General features: G+C 41.3%; 2 protein-coding genes across 3 annotated transcripts in view; both read left to right on the top strand.

The window, feature by feature from the left end:
* Positions 1-5,183, top strand: part of mtmr14 (myotubularin related protein 14) — a 29,864-nt gene extending 24,681 nt beyond the window's left edge. For both annotated transcript variants that reach the window (XM_020639565.3, XM_020639564.3), the window contains one exon: positions 552-5,183. In XM_020639565.3, the coding sequence (XP_020495221.1) occupies positions 552-732 (181 nt within the window). In that variant the 3' untranslated portion in view covers positions 733-5,183. The remainder of the gene's footprint in view (positions 1-551) is intronic.
* Positions 5,184-7,472: 2,289 nt separating this feature from the next.
* Positions 7,473-24,797, top strand: part of LOC109988166 (copine-9) — a 143,694-nt gene continuing 126,369 nt past the window's right edge. Inside the window, exons 1-2 of the mRNA XM_065955365.1 lie at positions 7,473-7,944; positions 23,775-23,815. Of these exons, the coding sequence (XP_065811437.1) occupies positions 7,868-7,944; positions 23,775-23,815 (118 nt within the window). The 5' untranslated portion in view covers positions 7,473-7,867. The remainder of the gene's footprint in view (positions 7,945-23,774; positions 23,816-24,797) is intronic.

The raw sequence follows: 24,797 nt of genomic DNA, 5'->3' as shown, positions 1-24,797 counted from the left end.
AAAGAAAAAAAGTCAGATATGTCGAGTGCATGCTTCCTTCATGGCTCATCTCTGTCCCCCCCCCCCCCCAATGAACCGAGTGAGAGCCGAGGACGAGAAACAAGGGAGGCAAATTTTCCACTGGGCTCTCCCTCTGACTCATCCTCCCACACTCTCCGCTCCCAGCAGGGTAGACATTTTAATTTCTGCTTGATCCGACTGCCAAATCGAGCGTGTCCCGCCAGCATCACTTGCTGTCAGAGAAGCAACATACCATCTATACATCTTAATTCTGGGGAGATGGCGAGACACTGGAAAGAGGGGAGGGAAGCGGAGAGACGGTGACGAGTGTGCGAGCTCTGCGATGGTAAATTTAAGAATACATTGAGGGGTTGATCCAAGCTGCCTCTGCCTGAGTCATTCTGTTTTTACTCTTCTGATTTAATGGCACACCTCTTCTTCTTCAGCGCACTTCTGAAGCGAGAGCGATTTACCTCCCTTAACCTTTATCTTCCTGTCTTCTTATCTGGCTCCCTGCCGTGTCCTCCCCCTCCTTCCTCTCTCCTCTCCAGGTGTCCCTTCCCCTCTGAGCGTCAGGCCCGTCTGGAGGCCGTGCGGGAAGTCTTCCTGGCAGCCTACAGCTCCACCGTGGGCCTCAAGTCCTCCGCCCCCAGCCCCTCCGGCGCCATCACCGGCCTGCTGGAGCAGTTCGCCCGCGGGGTGGGCCTCCGGGGCACCAACGCCATCGTCTGAGACCGCCCGACGTGACTTCAGACCTTCCTCCTGCTTCCATCCTTCCATCCATCAACATGTCTAGACTCAGTACAATGAAGTGCCAAACATCTCTGTTCACGTCAGGGCGGTGAAGCATTACTTTATTTTTTCTTGAAATTCCCTTGATTTTGTTTTGAAATCATACATGCCCCGGATTAATGATTTTTTTTTTTTTTTTTGTGCTTCAGCAGCTTTTTCTCTGGACTTTTAATCTTCGATAATGTCGGGGGAGGGGTAACGGTTTCAGCCACGGTATCAAAAAGGGATCGTTAAATGTAAAAAAGGCTGAGAGCTTGAGATTTGTTCCTCTCACAAGGCAGAACATAAAGAAGTCCTCCGTTCTTCCTTCAGCTTTTTGTTCATTTTTAAAAAAAATTGTAGAAGATTTCTTGCAGCGACCGTCCCATGTACAGGAAGTGATAGTTTATTATTATTTTTTCTCTCTCTTTTTTTTTTTGTGCTGCTATTCTTTATCGACCCCAGCAGAGGGAAGCGCTTTTGTTCGTATAGATTCTGTTCACTCAGTCAAGCAGTGACATGAATCCGTCATTCATAATATCAAGTTTGATCTATTTGAGTCAGTGCCTGGGTTTCGTCAATGACCCCGTATACTCTCCAGCATGATTATGAATTTCCGACCTAGAAGTATCCCTCTCTCTGACACAAAAATACTCAAATGTCAGTCTGTGTGTTTGTCTAGTTAATTGTAAAAAACAAAATCTCATTACACTTAATAGAAGCCACATTCACCTGACAAGTCCAGATAAACATTTTATTTCAAGAGATCCGCACACCAAGGAGCTTCCGTCTAAAGGATTTATTGACAAATGAGGTCCGTGTGCTCATTGGTGTGCTGATCTTCTTTTTATTTTTTCCTGTTTTTGGATCCAGCACCCACTCAGGGATGTGTGTGTCTTTTTAAGACATTATACGTTTAAAAAAAAAAAAAAAAAGGCCTGAATTGCTTGTAAAGAGTAAAAAATGTCTGCCGCTGCAGCATCAAAATGTACTCGTTAAGTTTCTTTAATTAAGATCAAGATCTCATTTTTAGAGACTTCACAAGTACCCGTACTTGTCAGGTGAATTTTTTTTTTTTTTTTTAGTGTAATGAGAGATCTCTGACTGGAAATTAGACAAACACATCTGCTAAAGATTTGAGTTTCTGCAGTGCTGTTCTGACTCAGTCCAAAGACAAACGGTGTTCACACCTGTTCTGAAACATCACACCTGCAGGCTACAGCTGTCACAGAGGAGGGACGAGGGCCCATGTTCAAGAAGAAATGAGGGTGCACACTGCTGCAAGAGGAGTTTAGGTCCTGGCTTTTATCTCACCTGCAAGCGTGTCGTCTTCCCCGTGTTTGGTGGTGCTGATCGTAGTCAGAAAGTTGCAGAATTTGCCGGATGCAACGGTGCAATTCAGATTTAAATTTGAAGAGAGCGAAAGTGGGTTTCATGTCTCGTTGATGAACCGATAAGCACTTATTTTTCCGCGATGAGTGATGAGAAAAAAGTGCATCAGTCACACTTTTAGGATGAGCAGAAAGCTTATTATCACAGAGGGGAAAAGTTGACCCTCTTTCTTACAGTGTAGTTTAAAAAAAGTGACCGTGACCACCCCACAGCCAGTTGATGCTATTTTAAAAAATCCAAGATCTTCTCAGTGAACGAGATCATGTCAAGTTAAAAGAGACGAGGACTCTGCTAAATCGCTTCACACAGCACACTTTATGAAACGTTACTCCAGCAGCAGGACGGTGCCAAGAAAAGTGTCCAAGCAATGATCTCATAAGAAATCATTCTGCATTCACAGGATTCACGCAGACGTGAAGGCGTCGAGCTTAACGTTGCGCTCCAACTCTTTTTCATGGACAAACATGAGCGAAGGATACACCCAAGTGCAGCTCGTCTTCCACTCTGTAAATAATGTTCAAATCCTCTCATGGATTCATTTTCTAACAGGCAGCTCGATGACAAAGCAACACGCATTACTAACAACAGACACAGTACTTATTTATTGAATTGATAGCAGTTGATTCTTCACACTCAATACATCTCCACCACAGCTCCCAGCCAGCCTTTTCAGTCAGACTGTTTATTTTTAGTTTCCACTCAGTGCGAGCTCTACGTCTGCCTGAATCATGGTGAATGCAGAATCTCGGTCGTCTTTTATCGCCCTGGTTTATTTTTTTAAATTTTTTTATACATTCTCTGTTATAACTCAAGTGAATACTCCTCCTTCAGTAGCACTGACACGGTAGCACACGAGGCGCTGAGCGTTGTGGTAGCAAGTTTATAAACCGATGCGTCTTCGATTTTTTTTCTATTTTCTCGTAGGACTCTTTTGAAGAGAAGTCTGATTCTCTGATTCTCGGCCTCGGCTCAGATTTCCCCACCCAGCTGCAGACAGACGTTTTCTTACCTGGGCTACTTTTGACGTCGTTTTGTTCTGGAGAGACGTGATTTCAACTGAACTTGTCGGTGTTGCCAGCTGCTGTACCTCAGGACCTTTTTTTTTTTGTTGTTGTTGTTGTGCCTTTTTTGATTGAGCAACACTGAATCGGATCTGCACCTGTTCCGGGTCCGGGTTTGAAGAGTTTAGGGTGTTTGCAGCTGGTTGCTTTTTGGAAGTTTGGGGGCTGTAGAGCATTATCAGCGTTAACTTTTTGCAATAAGTCTCGTTAAGGTTTCTGCTTTAATCGTTCACCTGGTTGCAGGATTTGAGCCTTTGTATTTTGTTGCACAGTAGCTTGAAGCTGTGAGGTCTCATGGACGACCCTGATGAGGGGAAACATCAGTCAGTGGACATGTTTTCATCCACCCTCAGAGTTACAGAAAATGTTATTACCCCTGTCGCCTGATGTATTTTACCGGTTAAAACTTAAGGATTTGTTATTGATATCATGTCTGCATTCAGTGCGGTGCTTTTGCAAGGATGTGTTTGCTAACATGGGCATCAAGACCTCAGGAAGAAACAGCTAGCTTAGCTTTCTTTAAAAGTCAAAACACAATGCAAACCAACCCGTTTGAAATCTCTTGATTCCACTTTGTTCGAAACATATATTTGAAAAAGGTCAGTTTGACATAATTGGGAAGTTATGTAGTGAAACTTTAAATAAAACAAAGGGCCTTTTAAAAGGACGGTTTAAGGCCCCGTGTCCACCCAGCGTCTTTCCTGAGCTGAAAAGCGCTTAGTAGCACTTGCATGAAGCGTTCGTGTGCTGAGAAGAAAAGCGCCGCACGTCCCGTCGCTATGACAACAGATTGTTGACAACAGCCGCTGCATGACCGACACAGCTCCGTTACTTTTTATTTTAAATTTTTTTTTAGATTGTTTATTTCCCCATCAGACGCGGAGCAAAGAGGATGTTGATACAGGACACGATCAGTAGGCGGCTAAAATACGGGGAATATCAAACATTTTGAGAAGAGCGCCGGTGACGTCAACAGCACTTTCCTTAAAGTTGAACTTCCAGCGCTCGGAGCCGCAGCACAAAAACAGGCAAAACGAGACGCTGGGCCCTTTTCTTATTTCTCTCCAGGCGGCCGCTTTCTGCTGCAGACGCTCTCTACTCGTTGAAAACAACAGAAATAAGACGCTTGCGCTCAGAGAAAAAAAACGCTAGGTGGACACCGGGTCTAAGGTCGAGTTAAACAAAGAAGAATCGTGTTGATCGTTCAGTTTTCAGTTTGTTTGGTGTATTTTGCAGACGAGCTGTTCTCCCTTAGTCCAAGTCTTTTTGCTAAGCTAGGCTGACTACGTCCTGTTTTTAACTCTTCACGTACAGATATGAAGGCAGGATCCGTTTTTACATCAGACTCCCAAGACTGAACTTTTGATTAAACACATTTCTCTAAATGCTTCTGTTCTCTTTCTGAGCTTTAAGAAAAGTTTCACTTTTGTATGCCAGTTTTTTTCAGACTTGTGGGCGTGGCCTCATCTTCCTGTCATGTCTTAAGCTTTCTCTTTTGTTTTCATCTGTCCTGAGGAGGATTTCTAATATCAAGCTGCGGATCGGACGATTCTCCCAAAAACAGCATTACTGTCGGTTTCAAGCTGCTAAGTTTGTCCTCATCTTACGGTGCTTAAAGACTCTTAGTGATTTCTTTCTCACTCAGTTTGTCACTTCTTTTTTTTTTCACTCACTGGTTTTTTTGCATGAATTTGCAGTTTTATCTCAACTGCACCATTTAATGGTTTTATTTGTTTTAAGTTTTTTTTTTTTTATGACAGAGTCTCTTATGAAAATGCTGCATTGCACTCGTCCGGATGTTCTCTGTGTAAAGAATATTCTTTGTACAGTTGATGCATTTTAATTCATTGAAACTTTTTTGTTTTTTTTGTTTTCTTAATTGTTGGCGGTCGGCAGGCTACAAAGTGAACCGAGCTGCAGGTGGCAATTCTGAATTAAAACAAAATGTGACTTGCTTCATTCGCTTTGTTTTTCTGTTCAATCGATTTTATCAGATCATCTCTTTGTGCTGTTGAATTATCATTACTATCCATGTTGAGATGTGTTCCCTCTCTTCACCGGCTGAGCTCCGGTCAGGATGACTTTAATAAGTCCAAAGTCTCCGAGGAGAGTTCAACAAGAAATCTGAAATATTTAAAATTCTTGCTGTACATCTTCACAAATTCTAATGTGAAAAAGATTTATTTTTGGGCCTTATGCGTTTATTCAGACAGGACAGTGGGCAGAGTAGAAAATAGAGAGAGAGAGAGAGAGAGAGAGAGTGGGGAACGACATTTGGGAAAGGAGCCACCTGCTTGGAGGACTAGCCTCCGTAATGGGGCGCAATCTAAACCGCTAGGCCATCAGCGCCCCCCCCCCCTTACTTTCCTCTTTAAAGTCCCCATTAAACAGACCTGCGAGATTATCTACCTGCTGAGTCGAGACTTATTTCCAATGTCATCGAACAAATCACAAATTCGGAGGCGGGGCATAATGTTGGGATTAATTTGTTTGGATCGTTTTTCATTGGTCGAAAAATTAGTGAACGCCCCTGAGTGCAGGATGAGTCACCAGACATACGATTATTTTCATGTAAAAATACTCTTAACGATCATTTATCTGCCAACTTTATTTGAATGAAGCATCATCTAACACAAGAACGCCGGATTAAAACTGTGAAAATGTATTTTTCAGATCAGTGGGACTTTGAATGTTGAGGTCAGAGGTCAGCCCTCACAGCGAGGCCTCAGCTGGACTAACGCATGCTGAACTCAGTCACCCTCTTTTTCAATCAGCTACATCTCCCCGCTGTCTCGGATTGACTCACTGAATTACCCATCTGCAAAATATTTATCCTGCTGATTGACTTTTGATGGGCTTACATTGTGCTTGCTGCTGATGACATGTGGGCGGCTGAATGGGTGTGATGAGCTCGGAGGTGTAGGCGGGGTTATTAATGCCAGAAAGACGAGATACAAACATGACATGCTGCAAACTGTGTCGGCTGTGTCGAGCTCCTCTCCTCCTGAGCTCTCGCCTCCTCCTTTTTCTTATCTGTATACTATCTCTGGATAGATGTGTTGTACCTATTGTAGAGCACTTTAAAACATGTGTGGAGCGTCTAAAAATAATAACGTTACCCTTTAAAGTCTATGATTTGAAACATCAGTGAAGAAAAACCCCAGTCATCTTGCATTTTGCCATTAAAATTTCTGCACGTACCAACTTTAACTCCAATAAATAAAAAGGCTGGCAGTCTGTAAACTACAGAAACAGTCTCTCAAAATGACTCTTAGAAGTTCATCATGAATAAGGTTTTTTTTACCCAGAGCCAAAATGACCACAAAGGGGTCCTTAAAAAAAAAACAAGCTGGTGATTCAAATAGAGTTTTACATTAAATCTGTCTGGGAGGGGGGGGTCATTGTACACTGTTAATGAGGTTAAATAATACTGTTTATTAATGTTAGGTTTACTTAAGAAGCTCAAAAACATGACTCGCATTTTGAAATGTTTGACTCTGATATTCTGTTACTGCATCAGGTGATCTGTGTATGGAGGCTTGTTGATGATAACGTGTACCTCAACATTCAGCAGCAAGAAGCTGCAAACATAAAGTGAAACAAAGGCATGAGAAGCTCCAGCTTTATCTCGAGACAGCTCACCTTTACCTGTGCATTTACTGGAGGGACGTACCAACGTATGGCTATACTATACAGATTAAAAAAGACTAATAGTCATACTACGTGGCCATGAATTTACCTGGACAGCCCGCACGAGTATCGTCTCTGTTTGGGAAACACTGTGATCAATACATCTGAGTTGCAATGAATAATTTCAGATGACAGGGTTTCCATTTTTAAATAATTCTTTAAATTGGGATTAAAAAAAAAAAAAAGGAGGATTTAAAAGAACTTCATCTCTGGAGCCGTGGCTTTAGAGTTTAGCAGTGTTATGGAAGCATCTTCAACATTAAAATCCACCTCACTGCTATTATGAAGACAAATTAAAATATATATATTTTTCTTATTATTGATTCTGTGTAATAAATGCGATAATGATAATGTGAGTCTTTATAACCCCCCTCATGGTAAGTCAGGAACTCTCCTCCTTTTGTGGTTTATTTTTGCTTTAATGATCAACTCACTGTTAATTATCCTACATCTCTAAAAACACACCTTTAACTTAAAGTAGACTTAAGATATATTGTATCATCATATATAGGAATACATTTTGGTTCTTTGGGTTCTCTGACTATATCTCAGTCCTCCTCTGGCACTGATCACCCTCCATACATGAAGCACAAGTTTCCCCAGTCACAGCTGAAGAACTTGTGGAGGTCTCTGCCTCCACCTGGCGATGGGTGGAGAGAAATGAGGAGCTTCTGGATACGCGTCTCTCTCTCTCCCTCTCTCTCTCTCTCTCTCTCTCCTCTCTCCCCCCTCTCGCCATGAATGAAAGCCTCATCCTCAGGTATGCCTTCTAACCTCCCTCAACAGTGCTCCACCGACCGTCAGCAGCAACAACTACTTCTACCGGAGCCGGCCGAGTCCCTCTCTGGCTCTTATCCTCCCCGCGAAGGAAACCCAGAGCTCTAATACCAAGTAACAACTTCAAGAAGAAGAAGAAGTGATTTAAAAAAAAAAAAAAAAAAAAATCTCCAGCCATGGCGACTATCGGGGATTTCGATCCACTCAACTCCATCGTACCTGCGACCAAGATTGAAGTGACCGTCTCCTGCAGGTAAACACACCGCGTACATGTTATGTTACTTGTCATTTAATTGTTTCCATTCACATTATCACACATTTCTTATGCTTGGAAGGCTTTTAAACTCAGCGTTGGCTCTGATTATCTTGTGCGTAATTTCGTGCATTTTATCTCTCCATCTTTGACTTTTCTCCTTTTTTTTATTGAGTCAGTTAATGTGTCTTTATCGTGCACGGAGCAACTCTTTTTTTTTTTTTTTTTTCCTGAGGAAGAATTTGCATGTTTCTGTGGGTGTAGAAGCGAGTGGGCGTGCAGTTACCAACAGTACCAGGATTTATTCTGAGTACCTTGGAGAGCTCCGGAGAGCGCAACTCTGAGATCACATGAATGCGTGGATATTAAATGTGCCATACTGACAATACAGAAAAGACAGACAGAGAGGGAGAGAGCGGGCGCTGATTCTGCTTTGAACAATAGTTATTTTAATAAGGCCTATAGAAAAGGAGAAAAGAAAGGGACACAAATCATCTAACGATACTACAACTCATTGTATAAGCTCCATCTAATATTAGCACATGGCAGCTGTACTACAACAGCAAACAAACTGCAAGGCTCAGCAGGAACAGTAGAAGTACCCAACATTAGGTTATGAAGATGGTGCTGTACACAAAACCTAAAATGAGTATTTAAAAAAAAAAAAAAAAAATTGTAAATTTTATTTCATTCAAACAAGTTAAGAAAAACAAACAAACATAAAATCTCAAATTTTGAATGAAAAGGAGCAGAAAGATGACTAATCTTATAATATCTGCCCATTCAACAAAGCATTAATTAAAACAAAACAAAACAATTCATTCAAAGTGTTTCTTTAATGAGAGGAAAAGTGAGTCATATTAAAGTATGGATTTAAAGACTGGAGAGCATGTAGGCTTTCTGAAGTGTTTTCTAAAGTGTGCCTTCATTGACAAGTCTCAAAAGTTAAACGTCAGAGGTAATGGAGACACAATAAAGGAAAATAAAAAAGGACATAAGTAAGAAGAGTGAAGGTATGCTGGCAGGCAGCTGCTGCAAAAATCTAAATAATGTTTCCTGTTTGGTTCTGCACATAACTCAGTCATAAAAGAAGAATGCAGAATAGGAACCATGGGAGTTTTTAACCCTGTGAATGTCAGCTGCACTCCATGGTCATTGTAGTTGGGGGTCAATGGGACGGACTTCCCAGAGACCAAATGGAGGAAGGGGTGTTAATTGGTCCTGGAGTTTTTGTTTTGAATTTCATTATCTCTTAAGCCTCCTACAGACGGTGCATTTTTTCTTTGCAATCCTAATAGTTTATTGCGAGCCACACTGTGCAGGTTTAGACGAATGTTGGGTACAACACGCATGTACATTGTGTGATGAAGGACCTACCTAGTGAATGCGAGGCATTGTCAACACACAGCGTCATCAGTGTGCATCAACCTGATAGGGCTGGGGTTGCCATGGCGGTCAGCAGAAAGCGAGCTCTTGGTGATAGTGGTGTTCATGTGCGTATAAAAAAACAAAAAAAAACAAAGAGGAGGAATTGTAAAAATGTGGACACGCTCGTGGCTACATGTGGGATGCCTGTGTTGTGTTGAGATCATTTGTGTTACTGTGCAGCTCTGGCACCTGTAAGGTCGCGCTGATTAGTGCGTCATTTCGTGCTGCATTTGTTTTTTTTTATCCTAGAAGCATTCACATTGTGAGATTCACATCTTACATTTCTGAGGCTGTCAGATATTTGTCGGCTCGGAGATCAGTCATCTTTGATCCGCTGTCACAGGTATGACCAACGTTTGGAGCCACGACTGATCATCTCTCGTCTGGGACAAGATATAGTCCAAACTTATTATATAGTAAAGGTAAAAAAAAAAGAAGTCCTAGGCATCCAATGTTGGGTAATTTATTGTTTTTAATTCCCAAAAATTGCAAGAAAACTCCTGCACACTAGTGTCTAAAGGATACAAATAAGTTTTCTGAAACATTGCCAACATCATTTGACTCACTCTTCTCTTGCGCACTTGTCTTATGAAATAGACACACTGAGTCACAGCTTCAGTACTTTTCTATAGTGTTGATCTTTAGAAAGAGAGACTGGATTCTTTTGTGTGGAGAGTTTCAGGAGGACATTTTTGACGCCCTGAATTTAAAGCTTTTTAATTGGTTATTTATGGAAATGGAGGTGAGGCTGTGGTTGACCGAGGCTGTGGTGCAGGGGCCCAACGTGAAATGTCTTCGTCGGGATCCAGAAATCCTGGAGACGCCCCTGAGCCATTCCTCCACACAAAACAATCAAGCCTACAATATAAATATTTAAGCGAGATACCCTTTTTTATTTTTGAAGTCCTAGTTTCCAGGCAACAATGTAGGTGGTCATTATCAGTTTAAGAACCTTAATACCAAACCTTTTTGATAAATAATATAAAAGTCAATGCAAGAGAAAAGAGTCTTTAAATAACACCCAGCCTCAAGTCTTCTTTTTTCTTTGCAGAGTTGAGAGTGTTGACACAGTTTTCTTTTGTAGTGGGTTGAATGAATGAAAGTTTATCTGCTGAATTACATTTTATACAGTCAGAGTTTATCTACAAGGTATTCACCAGAACTACATTTATGTATTTACAAAGCAAAGATGGAGACTTTTGGTTTTCTATTTGTTCTTGTGCACCAAATATGTAAACTTTGAGTTGTGTTTGATTTGATGACGATGTGATCCTCTTGTGGCTTGTTGTTGTATCCTGCACATCCAGCATTAAGATGTCATTTTGAAACCTGATAAAAGTCCTGATCAGTATGAGAGAAGCACCTGAGGAAATCTGTCTGTAGTCAAGGCTGAGCTCTTTGGTGAGGCGGATGGCAAGGTGTCTGAACACGGCTTTTAGTTTGAAACATAAAAGGAGAATCACCAGGAAGTATAGTTTGCACCTGCAGCGTGAGCAGAAATAATCCCTTTAGACAAAAGCTATTTTATTTTCAACGTGAAAGACCCGGACACGGCTCATTGTGACAAGCTGCTCCTGGTCCCCCCCGAGTCCTGGATCGCAGCAGTCCAGAGGGGTTAGAGAGAGGGTCTGTTTCACTCCATGACACTGACAGAATGAGGTTGCTCGGAGGGGTCCCATGCTGCAGTAAAAGTGGACATCAGCTCTGTGAAGGGCGGGGAGAGAGAGAGAGAGGGAGGGAGAGAGAGAGAGATTTAAAGGAAATAAATAAAGGACTCTTGGCTGTGGAGTTTGAATACGTGATGATGCCAAACAGGTGTCATTAATTATTTTAACACTTCAGCTTCCTGCTCCTGTGCATCTCACTGACTTTCTGGCTGGATGAGCAGTAAGAAATGTTCTTTGTGACACCTGGGCTTTGCAGGAAGATGCTAATGATAAATAAATCTCGGCTGAACATTATGTAGTTTACCACAGATCAGATTCTCAGCTCCCAAAATGGCTTTTTCCTCAACTAGATAAAAGAACCACAGGGACCCATAAGCTTATTTGGCTGCACCTGTACCAGCACTGCAGATGTATGATGACTTTGTATTCCAATGTTAATTATAATTTTAGACGTAGCTGTATGATGCACAGTCAATTGTTGCAAAAAATGCAAAGCAGAACATGTCTCCAGCAGCACCAACCACGCTGCTTCAAGCCTAATCTGCCTGCAGCCAATAGGTGAAGTTTCATCTCAGGTATTTTTTTAAAGTAAAGTGAGATATTGAGGTGTTTTCCATCCGGCAAAACTGACCTATCGTTATATGATCAGGAGTCAGGGTACACAAAGTTGCTATTAGCCTAGCGCCGTTTGACACAGCGCCGCTGCGTTTACATTCACCTCATATTCTAAATAATAAATAATAGTAGCTTAATAGTGAAATGAAAAGGCTGCACATTGTGTTTTACAGTTAGAGGATGGAAAACACCTGGAAAAACAACAACAAAAATGAAGTTTTCTTATGCAAAGCCACAGGGAGCCCCTGGAGAAGGTTACAGTATAGTACTTGAAATCGGTCTTGGCCTCAAGGCCGGTCTCACGACTAATTGACTTTCTCACTCTTACAGTCCAGCATGGAGCAGAGCTCAAGACAAACGAGCTCCGGCTGTGCAGTGACGCATAGAAAGAGAGGTTTGAGTTAAAACACTCCAGATAGAATATATAATAACGATCACTCTGATCGTCTTCTCAGTACGGAGCGAGTCAGAAAATTAAAGTCTTTCAAAATAAGTTTTCTTCAAATCAAACATTTGAAGTTATATGAAATCTCAAGAAAAGTTTTGCTCTTTCATAACATAATTTTTTACTGAAATGTGACGTACTGCGTCACGCTACTTACTGCTTCACTTAACTGTCGGAACAAATACAACAGCTCTTACTAATAAGATATTTGGAGCTAAGACATGCACAGTAGGAAGCTGGCTGGCGGAAGTAGTGTATGAAGCAACAGGCTGCTATACGACGCTCTAACGTTCAACGTTATCACACTATCAACAAAAGAGCGGAGGACAACATACTGATGAACAGAAAACATAATGCAGACGTTTAATTATGTGCACAGGGATCTCAGTGGTCACATGAATACACTCTATGCACCGTGCAGCAGTCACAGTATATTAACGTTACTCTACCTACTATTGGCTCGAGGTGAATTCTCCGGAGAATATCCTGCTGCATCAGCTCACTCTGGCTTGCTGCGGAAAAAAAACACTCGGGTTCTGGCAGGAGAAACTCCGGGTGAAGTCTGAGGGGAAAAAGTAAGCTGTTTGCGTTTACACATACAGCTCCTCCTGGAAATATCAGGAGTTTTTCATGAGTTTTCTGCAAGAGTGAAAGCCCTAATAAAGTGGAAAAGCACCCTCGGGTCGGCACAGTCCACAACAGAACGGATTCCTGGGTCAGTTAGGAGAAGACATGTTTATGGACAGTTAAATAACTGTATTGTCAGTTTTCGTTATGTTTTCTCTCGCCGTTCCTCCTCTACTGCCAATGTGGTTTGGAACGCTGCAAAAAGCCTCTTGATGTTACCTACAGTCTTTTTTATATCGAATAACTAATTAAAACTCAGAGGAATGTAAATAGATCAGCATGATAATCACTATGGCGACAGACGCCGGGTTAAAACCTTTTTTTGGCCTTTATTTTATCCCTAAAGTGTGACCCATGTCCCATCTGTCAACATGGAGGAGGCGGGTTTATGACCTTTACTGCAGCCAGTCAGCAGGGGGAGCTCTAAACATTTTGGCTTCACTCCAAGGCGGCTGTTTCGGTCTCCTTCTTAATATGCAATCAATGCTTTCTGCATGCATTAGGTTTTTTTTTTGTGAATCTCTTGAGTTTCAATAACAATTTGAATTCTGTATCAGTCACACTGATACGATAAAGAAAAAGATTTTGCTTTGAGTATGACATACATCGACTTTTTTCCAAGGTGAAGTGAATCACCAGTCGAACCTGTCACCCGAAACAAACTTCTTTGTTGTGCGGGTGGATTCGAGGTCACATTGTTGTGCTGTTGCATCGCGTTGATCTTGTTATTTCTTCTAATCTGAGCGACTGCTGCCTCTCCAAAACATGACAAAGCTTGAACTCTGCCGCGCTTCTACACCATCAACATCCTCCTACCTCCGATTCTCTCATCCTCCTCTGTCTGACTCTGAGATGTGTTCTGACACACACTTGACTCTTGGATAGTTTTTAAAGCGTTTCCATGCAGCCACACTGTCTCATTGTTGCGTGACCATCAACAGGAGGGGCAGGTTATCCGGAGTTGAATATGTGACTTTATTTCTCCCTGACTTGGCTGCTTGTTCGCACTTTTTTTTAATTTATCTTAAAGTCAGTCAGATTGTGTTGTAATAGGAGGAGGATTTGCCTGAAGGGAAAAAAAAAGGAAAACAAATCTCTTCGCTCCGTGTGTCAGAGCCGATCTATTCTCTCCCATCGCTCTTTTTTCCCTTAATGGTTTCATCCTCAATGAACCCGGTTGTCTTGTTGTAGCTCAAAGCCTCTGCAGGTGGTAATGAGGTGGATCGCTTTCCCCATTCAGGTTAAGACGCTCGACACTGTTCAAATGGACAAAACAGGAGGAGAAAAGGGAAACAGGAATCCGGGGGGAGCTGGGATGATTCATGTCCCCCTGCACAAAATGAGTATATTTATGTCATGAAAGGCAGGCAGCTGCTGCTGACCACTCACATCTGCTTCAAGTATTTAGTACGTGACATGTGTTTGACGTCACATGAGGACATGAAAAGAAGAAGAGACCCCTCTTTTGTATTGGCAAGAGAGATTCAGAGGAAATACTTAAATGATGCTCAGCAATATTCCCGTTTAGATTCATTAAAGTAATAGATTTTTTTCTTCTAATGATGTGATTCTGTATAATTTATTATTTCAAATTGAAATATTTCTGTGGCTCAAGGAACTCGAGTATCACAGACTTTACGTCAGAAGTGATGGTAGTAATAATGACATCACCCATGGTTTTGTGGACTGCCACTGAAGCATTGATTTCCTCGCCTTGATGAAGATTTTTGGAGTCTTTAGTGACCTTATTTGGAATCTGAAAAAGAGCGCAAAAGCAAGTTAACAAAGTTTTGCCTCAGGCTAATTCATTAGTTGGATAATTAGATTAAATTCGATTTAATGGCAGTGTTTCCATTAGTGGTGGTGGCTGGCCAGAGTGATTTATTTATTAGACTGAAAAAGGACAGCTTGTTTGATGAGGCTGACTCGCGGCTTGCTTACACAAATCTCAGGTAGGAGAGCGAGCAGTAACTCTAAAGTCTACTCATCATAACGCTGTGACATCTTCTCTGCAGCGAGGTGAACAACAACCATGGCCTCCCTCTAATGATAGATGTGTAAGAGACGCAGAAACCAGCTAATTAGTGCTAACATATAAATAACATAAAGTAAGTAAAAAAACTAACTTGAAAACAATCACAGTAAACTTAACTGGACATATCATTTGTCAGATATCTGAATTTGAATTTAAAAAAAAAAGAAGATGCAAAACACTGCTAAGTGGCTAACTTTAGTGACTAGAATTAGCAGCTAATAACAGTTATGCCCCCAAATATGCAAAACATATTAAAATGAAAATGTGCCATCCAGTTGTTGTTGAATAGAAACGCTTCATAAAGAGTTAACTTTTTTTTTTCAAGCTGAAAACAGATTTAATTCTGCTGTAAAGTTGGGCATTTAAATATGGTGCCCTATAGGGATTGACTCACATGTGGAGCATGCCTCTAGTGGTCACTAAAGGAATTGCAGTGTATGTCACTTTCTTGATGTCGTTTCATTTTTCAGCTCCTGAGTTTCCCTTTTACCCACGTCTCCTTGTTTTTTCCGGCCTGTTTATACACACGTTGAGTTAGAGTCTTTTCTAAGTCAGTGACAATATTTCAGCCTTGAGGGAATATCATTCCATCTTGCATAAACATCCACGAGGATGATGTGATTTATTATTCAGAAAAGTCAAAGCTCCCTGTGAAATCACAAAGAGACGTTTTTTTGGCCAAGCTTGAATGTGCTAATTACGACAAAGTCACACTAATGTCACGCAGGCTAAAAGGACCAAAAAATGATTTTATATCCAAAAAACCTTCGCTGTCCATTTTCAGCGCCATGACTATACGAAAGGAAAAGGGGACCATATTTCACATTTGGTTGGACGTTTATTTTATGACACTATTCCGTTGTCTCACCTTGAAACAGCAGTGGGTGTTTTTAAGTCTTGTGTGCTGCAGGTTGTAGACGTGTGAAGCATCCTCATTCTGGAGTTTATAGCAGCATCATATATATATTTGAAGCCTCGTCTGCTGAAGGCTGCTACACTGTGTTTTGTTTGAGCAGCTCTGTCCGTGAGGGGCAATACTACAAAGTTCCAGGAATGTGTGCATAAGTGGGCTTACAGCGAGGAAGGCTTTATTGGCTGCAGACACTCTTAAAGGCAGCGTTAAGGACATTTCAGCTCCTGGCTTCGCTCAGAGCTCTGTTATGAGCGAGTCTCTTTTCACTTAACAGGCTTGTACTGGGTCCAAATCTGCCACACTGTGTTCCGCCGTGAAAAATAGATCCGTAACCAAAGGGAATTATTCTGTTGTGTAAATACACAAATCTGCCGTGATCACTTGTCAACGACAATATGGCTGCTCGACCTTAAAGAGCAGGTTTGAGGAATGACTCAGGGCTGGCTGCAGTGTACGCACAGTGTATCAGAGTGTGTAAACAGCTCTGTCAGATGATGTGTGTATGTGGGTTAGACAGGCAGTCAGATACTGTGGAAGGAAACACAGCTTCTCTTCTGTCTTATATAAGTGGCAGCCTGCCTGACTGCCACCCAAACGCTGCTCCTCTACATCGCATTAGACGAGCTGAGCGAGGCAGCCACCCTGCAGTCTGCAACGATTCAAGCAGCCACTCTTTCAATGAGACACTTATAATATATGACCTCCTTCTTAAGGGCTTTATATGCTTTATATATATTTTTGATCCAGCAGATGTCGCCCTTGAGCACCAGCATGAAACCAAAACAACTCGCGCTGCATTGTTGTGTTAGCATGCTAATGCTAGCGATCTTTATTATGCTGGTATTTTCACACTGCATGTAAATTTACCTGAAATGAGCGTGATCTAGAAACACAGTTAAGCAGTGAGTACAGTATGTTATTCTTCTTTTCTCTAGTCCCTCAATTAAACAACTTTTATACTCGAGGGGAGGAGTCAGCCGGCTGTCCTGGCGATGTAAACAAACTAAAGATATGACTCTGAAAACATCACAGACAGTGGGACTCGGGTGTTACACCCATTGTAGACAGTCATGACTCACAGAGTTATTTTCAGAGGATATACTTGATTCCTATTATATTTAAGTGTGAAAAATCACAGAACGCCTTTAAGCAAGCAAAAAATATGTTAACTATTACCCAACCATCACAAGTGGCATACAGAAAGAATGACGATAACTTCTTAAAAATCCGCTTGGCCACTTGATGAACGCTCGTCCAACTTCCCAACAACTCAGAGAGAAATCTGTCTGTTTCGCTGCTTAATTTCTCCCCTGTGTTCATCATGAGTGAACTTATTTTCTGTCTTTGTCTGGTGTTTGTTGCTGGGCAGAAGGTGTACAGTGGGTTTATCAGTTCTTTTCCACTGAAAAAGAGCTCCCTGCTGCTTCTGGAAACAAGGTTGCTCAGAGCAACAGGGAGGGGGGGGGGGGGACTGCAGAGTCAGGTGATAACTATTCAGGCCTGTTACTATGAGTGACAACTTTCAAGTGTCACATATATGCATGCCTTTCCACTGATGGGGTGAAGTTGATTTATTCAGTTTTCACGTTATTAAAGTTGTGCACAGTTCAATTAAAGGGTGACAAGAAAAGAAAAGAAAAAAACGTGTGTACAACTGATTGTTCAAAGTGTGTGAGTGAGCCGGAGGAAGTGACAGTAAAAGTGAGCGGAGCGAGGGAAAGGTTAGCACTGAAGCTGTCAGTCAGGCAGTACTTTTACAGTGTGGGCTTGTGAGTGAGTAAAGACTGCAGCTGCACAATGTGAAGCTCCTGTCTGTTGTTTTCCATCTGCTGGGAAAAGGAAAGTTATTTTGTTGCAGTGATGAAGATCTTATCTGGGACTTTCATGCTTAATGTGAACACCAAAATAATCCTGCCTGGGGGAACAATCTTCAGTCGAGTACCTGGTACAGAAATCAGTCAACTGGAGCCATACCAAGCAGTGGAAGAACAACATTAGTCATCTGTTTGTGCCTGACTGTGGCCTGTATGTGGGGTTGACCTGCTCCTTTATGAGTCCTGGTTTTTCTCTGGTTACTCCTGCTTCTTTTTAAAGTGATAACCGTTTATCTGGTGACTCTAAAACTGCCCGTTACGGTGACTCTATTTTTGTTTTCACTCATGCACAAAACTCCTGAACATTTCGAGGTGAGCTGCATGGTGTGAACAACTTTAACAGGACTGAGTCTGCTCACCAGAGGCTGCTCCAAATCACATTTAAATACACATGAAATACAACACCACCATTTAATGTTCCTTGGAGCTGCTTCTAATGTGCGGACTCAGTCTTACTGTTGCCTTGGAATTCTTTTCCCATGCAGCAGTACTCAACGATTCAGATGTGCATGCTGTTTTTTTATCATTTAATCTCAACTCGCACAAAACTTTTCGTGCCAGCCTCCTGGAAAATATCTGTGTGTAGTCAGGGTGAGTCGTCGAGTGACTGCAGCAGGTAATATTCAGGAATATTCACTCTGAGAGCTACGGGTATGGGGGGCTGACATTTATATTGCGTGACCGGTGTTCAGCTAGTGCAATCGTTTTGCACATAATGAAGAAGTGTGAGACTCTTTTTCTGCTTGTAAGTATGCTCAACTGTTGATACTGTGACTCCATCCAATTACATTTATCATTGATATAAAGGAAAAACAAACTGCTATAGCTTTGGAAGCTGTTGCTGCATCCACCATTTCTGCATCCTACTTTTTTATACCTGCCTCCTGAGAAGCCGCTCATTCTCGTCAGACAGGGAAAGTCTCCTGCTGTGACGTAACATAATGTGCACAAGCTAATCAAGAAGAATTCAGGGGGCGAACCTGTCTTGGAGATTTTTTTGGGACATTTTCAGGGGTGCATGTGTGAAAAAGGCTTTTGTCAGCCGTATAGGTCTTTAGCAGCAACCAACCCAAAATGTAGAGACAGTCAAAGTCATCTTTATTTGTCAATCTTTGCCATACATACTGGACATACAGGAAAACTGATGATCGTAAAAGTGGAATTTAAAAAAAAAAAATATATACAAAATACAAAGATGATGTGCAAAACGATGTGCATTCAATACAGCAAATGTGCATGGACTTGGAACAAAAAATAAAATAAATATAAGTCACTAACTTATGTGTTGTTGATCAGGGGAGAGAGAGAGAGTACTGCTTCATAGTCCCTCATCATCACCACAATAATACAAGATTCAGAAGGTTGGGCAGATGTATGGATTATTAGTTCAGCTGTTGTAAAAGAGCCTAATAGTTTTCCTATATTTCCCCTCATGCTCACTGTTGATGTAATGAAGCTGAAACCCAGATCACAGTGATGACATTTTCAAAAAACGAATCGTGAATACTCGTGGTTAAAAAGAAAAGAATCCAGTCTCATGTGTTGTTTTAAATTAAACTATTTGATCTCAGTTCTTCTGCCATATAAATGTCTGTCAGCTGCGTCGAGGCTGTCGTGGCTGTAACAGTGTGGTGGTCGCTCTGATGCTAAAAAGGCGGTGGCGCCGGTGCTTTCAGAGTGAAATGCCAGGTAGACCAGTGAGCACAGGGAGCCAGGACGTGTCAGTGGGAGAATGTCAATCACAGCAGGGAAGGGCTCCAATAGGATACCTAACTCCCCCACATCATGTCCAGAAGTATAAGGCCACCTAGCAAACAGAAAACCTTTGTCCCCCTAAATGAGGCGATTGTCTCACAGAAGATATGCTGAACAAATGAAGCAGATTCTTCTCTGTGTGAAAAACAAAACTGCAGCACTTAACAAACGCCTTCGTAGCTTTCAGGGCACAGACAACAGTCCCAGATGTATTTACTGTATTTCTGATTGTTTTCTTGTTTCTTGCAGAAAAGCAGCTTGTTCTGTCCAGTGGTTCCTTGCTGCTTGTTTTTCACAGACATGGGAGCTGTCACCATATCAGAGTTGAGCTCCTGCTAACAAGCAGCTCTGATAAATCCCTCGATTCACATGCTTACCCAAAATCACATAAATATGAGCCTCGTTCTATAGATCTGATGTTTCCATTTCAATCTGTATCAGGCAATGACCTTCAAACTCTACACCAGTGACTCATCCTGATTAATTATTCAATTAAATATACTCCACTTGAGCATGAGCATCATGTCAGACAGGTTTAAAAACAGTGAATTAAAGAAGTGACATATGAACATGAAGAAGTTATTAAGCGTTACAATGAAAGCACACAGACTTGGCAGGAAATCCCTCTGGAAATGTCTCCAGTTCCCTGCAGTAGTTCCACCAGTATAATGAGACAGGTGTAGGACTGTTAAAGGACCAATCTGTAAGATATCTACTCAATTAAATCATATAATGACCTTACTATATGATCAGACATTAAGGAAACATGCTATGTTGAAGTGCTGGCTTCTCTGACAGCGACGCAGCAGTCAATATGTCCTCCTTCTAACTTTAGAATCGGAATGGTCTGTATTTGTTTTGGGCAGAGAAGATAAGCAAAACCAAACCAACAGGTGTTGCAGCGATGGTTAAGAGAACTGGTTCAGATAGAAGCCTCTGCATGTTTCTAATAAACTCCACGAGCAGAAACGTGCTCAAACTAGGATCAATGTTGGAGATGCTTTTAGAGGTTAGAACGCAGAAATGTTTACAGACCGATGCAGAGCTGGATAAACACTGAAGCTTCAGAGTCCACCACACTGCAACCCACGTGCACATCAGCTCTAGGGAGGAGGGGAGACAGCTCTCTCTGATGTTTTTTTACCTATTACCCATACCCATTTTTAAACGCTATGTGTCCTGAAAGAAAGATCAAATTCCCATAGCAGATTTTTTTTAAGATCTACTTTTGGTCTATTATCCCTCTATGCAAAGTGAAGTCGGGTTACATTCATAGCTCCATTAGACCATTTAAGTGGACTACTTTCTTTGTCCCAGTAAACAAGCACCGGGGGAGAACTGATGATTGGAAGAAGTATATCCAACTCGACTACAGTAGGTGGCCATATGCCCCCGTTTAGCTACTCTTCGACCTTTTCTGGATAGCCTATTAGATCACTGTTTTGATTTTGCAAATGATACATGTTAGCCATAGTTAGGTGTGTTGACGCTTCGTCAAGAGGCTTAAAACCCACCTCAGCTCCAGCTCTCAGCCTGTCCTTAGGTTGACTGAAAGTTAGTTTGAAACAGGATTTCCAGCATGGCGACTGCTGCCGATGAGCCGCCGGAGCTCCCTGCAGTAACAGATGGCTGACATCACTCAGGCTTCCTCCATTAATATCTACAGTCTGTGATTTAAACACAATAAATCCACTTTTTTAAACATACATCTTATGTGTTGGCCTCATTTTCCAGCCCCTGAGATTTCCACTTTAATCATACTAACAATTGGCCTTATAACATTTTTCACTTACACATACAATATATCATTGTAAACCCGTCTCTCCTTTATTACTATTTATCTTTCTATTCTTTTGAGAACATCTTTCATAAGGTAAAACTGTGAGCAGTCATGACGGACATGTCTGGGCACAGGGATCGACCACTCTATTCTCACAGCTCACAACACGACGAGCCAGTCTGTCAAGTTATTGATATTTACCAAGGTTGTAGGAAATGGTGTTCATGAAAAGGCTGCAGACAAAAAAAAAAGACATATTATACAAGCAACAAAATTTGATTGCTTTTGGTTCAACCCTGGACAAACTACTTCTTGTTGAGCGAGCTCATTTTATCTGAGGACTGTGATCGATTGAAGCTAAATTAGAATTCAGTGCGATTTTATTTTTTTGTTTTACATTTTTCTTGCTTCTGCTCTGACCCTTAAAGTCCCACTATCATTTCGACTCGATGTTCAGTCTGTTTTTTTTCCAGATTGGGTGAAAGGTGTTAAGCAAAAATAGTATACACAGTAGGGAAAAAAAGCAACTGCGTGGGGACTCCACACGGCTCGTACACTTGTTTTAGCACTGCAAACTGTCACACTAACAGCAGAGGTGGGGGGGTGGGGGGGTGGGGGGGTGGGGGGGGGCTGAAAGAGAGAGCTGAGACCTTCGCATGAACATGAACATACACACAACATGGTTTACACCAGCGTGAACATATGAGGACGCACACTGTGCCGCTCCCTGCAGTCACTTCTGACTCGCTCGTCTTCGCCCTCACAGCGACAGTACAAGGCCTCCAGAGAGCGGCGTTTCAATCTGTCACTTACTGCTCCTCAGCTCTACGCTGAACAGCGTTTGTCATCACATCACAGTCAATTCTCACTAATGTGTCAAGTTGTTAGGAGGAAATTGGGTTGTAATCCTGGCAATGATTCGATGTCTGTTTTGCTACTAAACTCCTTTTATGTGTGTCTGATTTGGATTAATTTGCCGCAGCGACAAAATGAGGAAACATAAAATCCTTGTGTGTTTCAGTTTTAATTTGATTGACTGGGGAGTGAAAGTTTGCACCTTGGTTTGGTACAATTGCAGTTTTTTCTGTTTTGTTGGCGAATGAGCTGTACTGGAGAAATTCCAATGACACAAATAAAGAGAAACACATTTAAATTAGGCCCACACTATACTAATTACATCCAGGACTGAGTGCCTGTGTAATGCTGTATTACTCAGAGGGAAGGAGAAGATGTTCTTGGAGGCTGGAGCAAAATAATTAATTGCAGGAAAGGAGGACTGTGTTCCTTTCAATGGGAATCTTCTGTATCCACACACAGTTGAAGAAGGACTCTATTCATCCAGAATGTCAAAATGATTAGGCATAATAAGGTAGTGTGTTTTACTCTGTGCATATGAAGTGCAATATGAATGGTTTGTCAGCAGTTATGCACAACAGCGGGAACAGGTAGGGAAGCAATTATTCACAAGCTGTTATTATTAAAATGTAACTTTAGTATGGTGAGGCAGTCTCACACTGAAGAGGTTCATTGCTATAATGAGCCTCTTGCTGTAAATCCTTTTAAATTAAAGGTCACATATTCTCCTCCTCTTCAACCAGTTTAAATAAGTCTCAGAGTTCCCTAAAACATGTCTGTGAAGTTTCTTGTTCTATATCCACTCTGATCCTGTATTTGATCATGTCTATAAACCCCTCTATTTCAGCCCTGATCAGAACAGGCTGTTTCTGTGTCTGTACCTTTAAATATGTAAATGAGCTGTGTCTGACCACGCCCCCTCTCTGGAAGGACTTGGGTTGCTCGGGCTTTCTCGCTCCATGTTTTATTGTTTACAGTAGGAAGGCAGACTCAGAGGGTGGAACAAACACCTAGCTGTGGGTGTCACCCACCTGGGGGAGGGTTACTGCCCTTTGTGATGTCATGAAGAGAAAATCTTCAAACGGCCTGTTTGAGCACACATTTTCTGAAAAGTGGAGTAAGAAAAAGACAGAGAGGATGGACTTTTCTCATCCTTGGGGGCTTTGTAGACAGACTAGAGACATATTAGTGTTAAAAAACATGGTCATTTTACATAATATGTGACTTTAAAGTAATTTGATATAAGTATCGACTTGTAAATTGGGCCCTGGGTAAATTTGATTTGGAAAATGTTTCATGTCTTGTGTTTTATAGAAATTAATGAAGTTGATTTAGTTGCCTGTTTTTGGAAAAAACGACAGCGATCTTTAGAGGACGACAAAGTTCACCAATCCAAATTCCTCCATAATGTTGTTTAAATACTTGTAGAATGACTGAACTGAATTTTAAATAGATATTTATTGTGTTTATATGTAAGGCACCCAACCTGCATGCGTTAACAGACAACAAAAACACACTCACAGTGATCAGATAATTTATTACAAGTACAAGTTACATTTTGATTTTCATCTCGGCGCTAACGGAATTGCTAAGTGACTTTAAGAGCAGATTTTCAGATCAACTTTTGGAAGTGAATACTCCAGAAAATGTTTACATAATGAGGGTTTATTAGATTTTTGCTTTGTTTCGTTAGGAATGTCATATAATATATACTCGTTCACACTATACATCAACAGACTGCTTTTCTCTCTACGTTAGAATAATTTTCCTCTGAATCTCGTAATAAAAAAAAAAAACCATCCTCATTCTCTAATAATCTCTTTCCTTCTGTTGCAGAAACCTCCTGGACATGGACACCTTCTCCAAGTCAGATCCAGGTAGGTGCCGACGTTTTCTCATCCATTCTTTAACATCAAATTGAAATTGAAATTGTTTTTCATTTCAGCTCTGGGATGAATTCACCCCCCCAATGTCATTTTAATCTCAAAACAGATTGTGTTCAATTTCAAGCAGTGGTTATTAAAGCACTTCTTTGTGGAACTTATCGTTGCGCAGCCAGCTTCAGTGAGCAGTAACACAACGTCTTTCTCAGTGTTTACAGACACGATACAGCAGAACCAGTGAATGAAAGGCTAAGTCCCACGGGTCAGTGACTGACTTTAAGACAAGTCTTTTTCCAATTAGGGCAAATAATCACTGAGACACACACACACACACATGCATATGCACACACACGCATGCACACACAGTAAGCCAAGGCAAAGCAGGGTAAATTTATTTAAAAAGCACATTTCAGCAACAATGCAATTTAAAGACATCAAGAGCCTCATGACAACAGGACAAAGATACATTAATATCATATATAGGGCATTTAAAAGTTATTATTACAAACAACGGAAAAAGACAAAGAGAAGAACAAATTAAACATAATAAGACAGAAGTAAAAGACAGGAGCCAAAAACAGTAAGTAAACTATAGTAAGAGTTTTAAAATAAAAGAGTTAAAGTTATATTGTAAATAAAAAAGTGCAGTGTTATATTGTAAAAATGGGCATTAAGATAAGGTTGTTTATTAAGAGGCAGCTGTGAACAGGTGAGTCTTCAACAGCGATGTAAAAGAACTGAGAGTTTCAGCAGACCTGCAGTTTTTAGGGAGTTTGTTTCAGATATTCGGAGCATAGAAAAAGCTCAACCCTGCTTCACCATGTAAGGGCAGAAAGAGATCGAAGAACGAGAGTTACTGTGATTAAATCTTCAATTGGAGCTCTTCTGACTGAGAGACCAGATGAATAGAGACAGAAAAGGAGAAAAAAGGTCAAAGAACAAAAACAATCACAATTTAGTGACCATGAATGACAGA

Source organism: Labrus bergylta, chromosome 5 (genome assembly GCF_963930695.1).
Source record: "Labrus bergylta chromosome 5, fLabBer1.1, whole genome shotgun sequence".
NCBI lineage: Eukaryota > Metazoa > Chordata > Actinopteri > Labriformes > Labridae > Labrus > Labrus bergylta.
The sequence above is the reverse complement of the archived record's forward strand: the minus strand, read 5'-3'. Positions and strand labels throughout refer to the sequence as shown.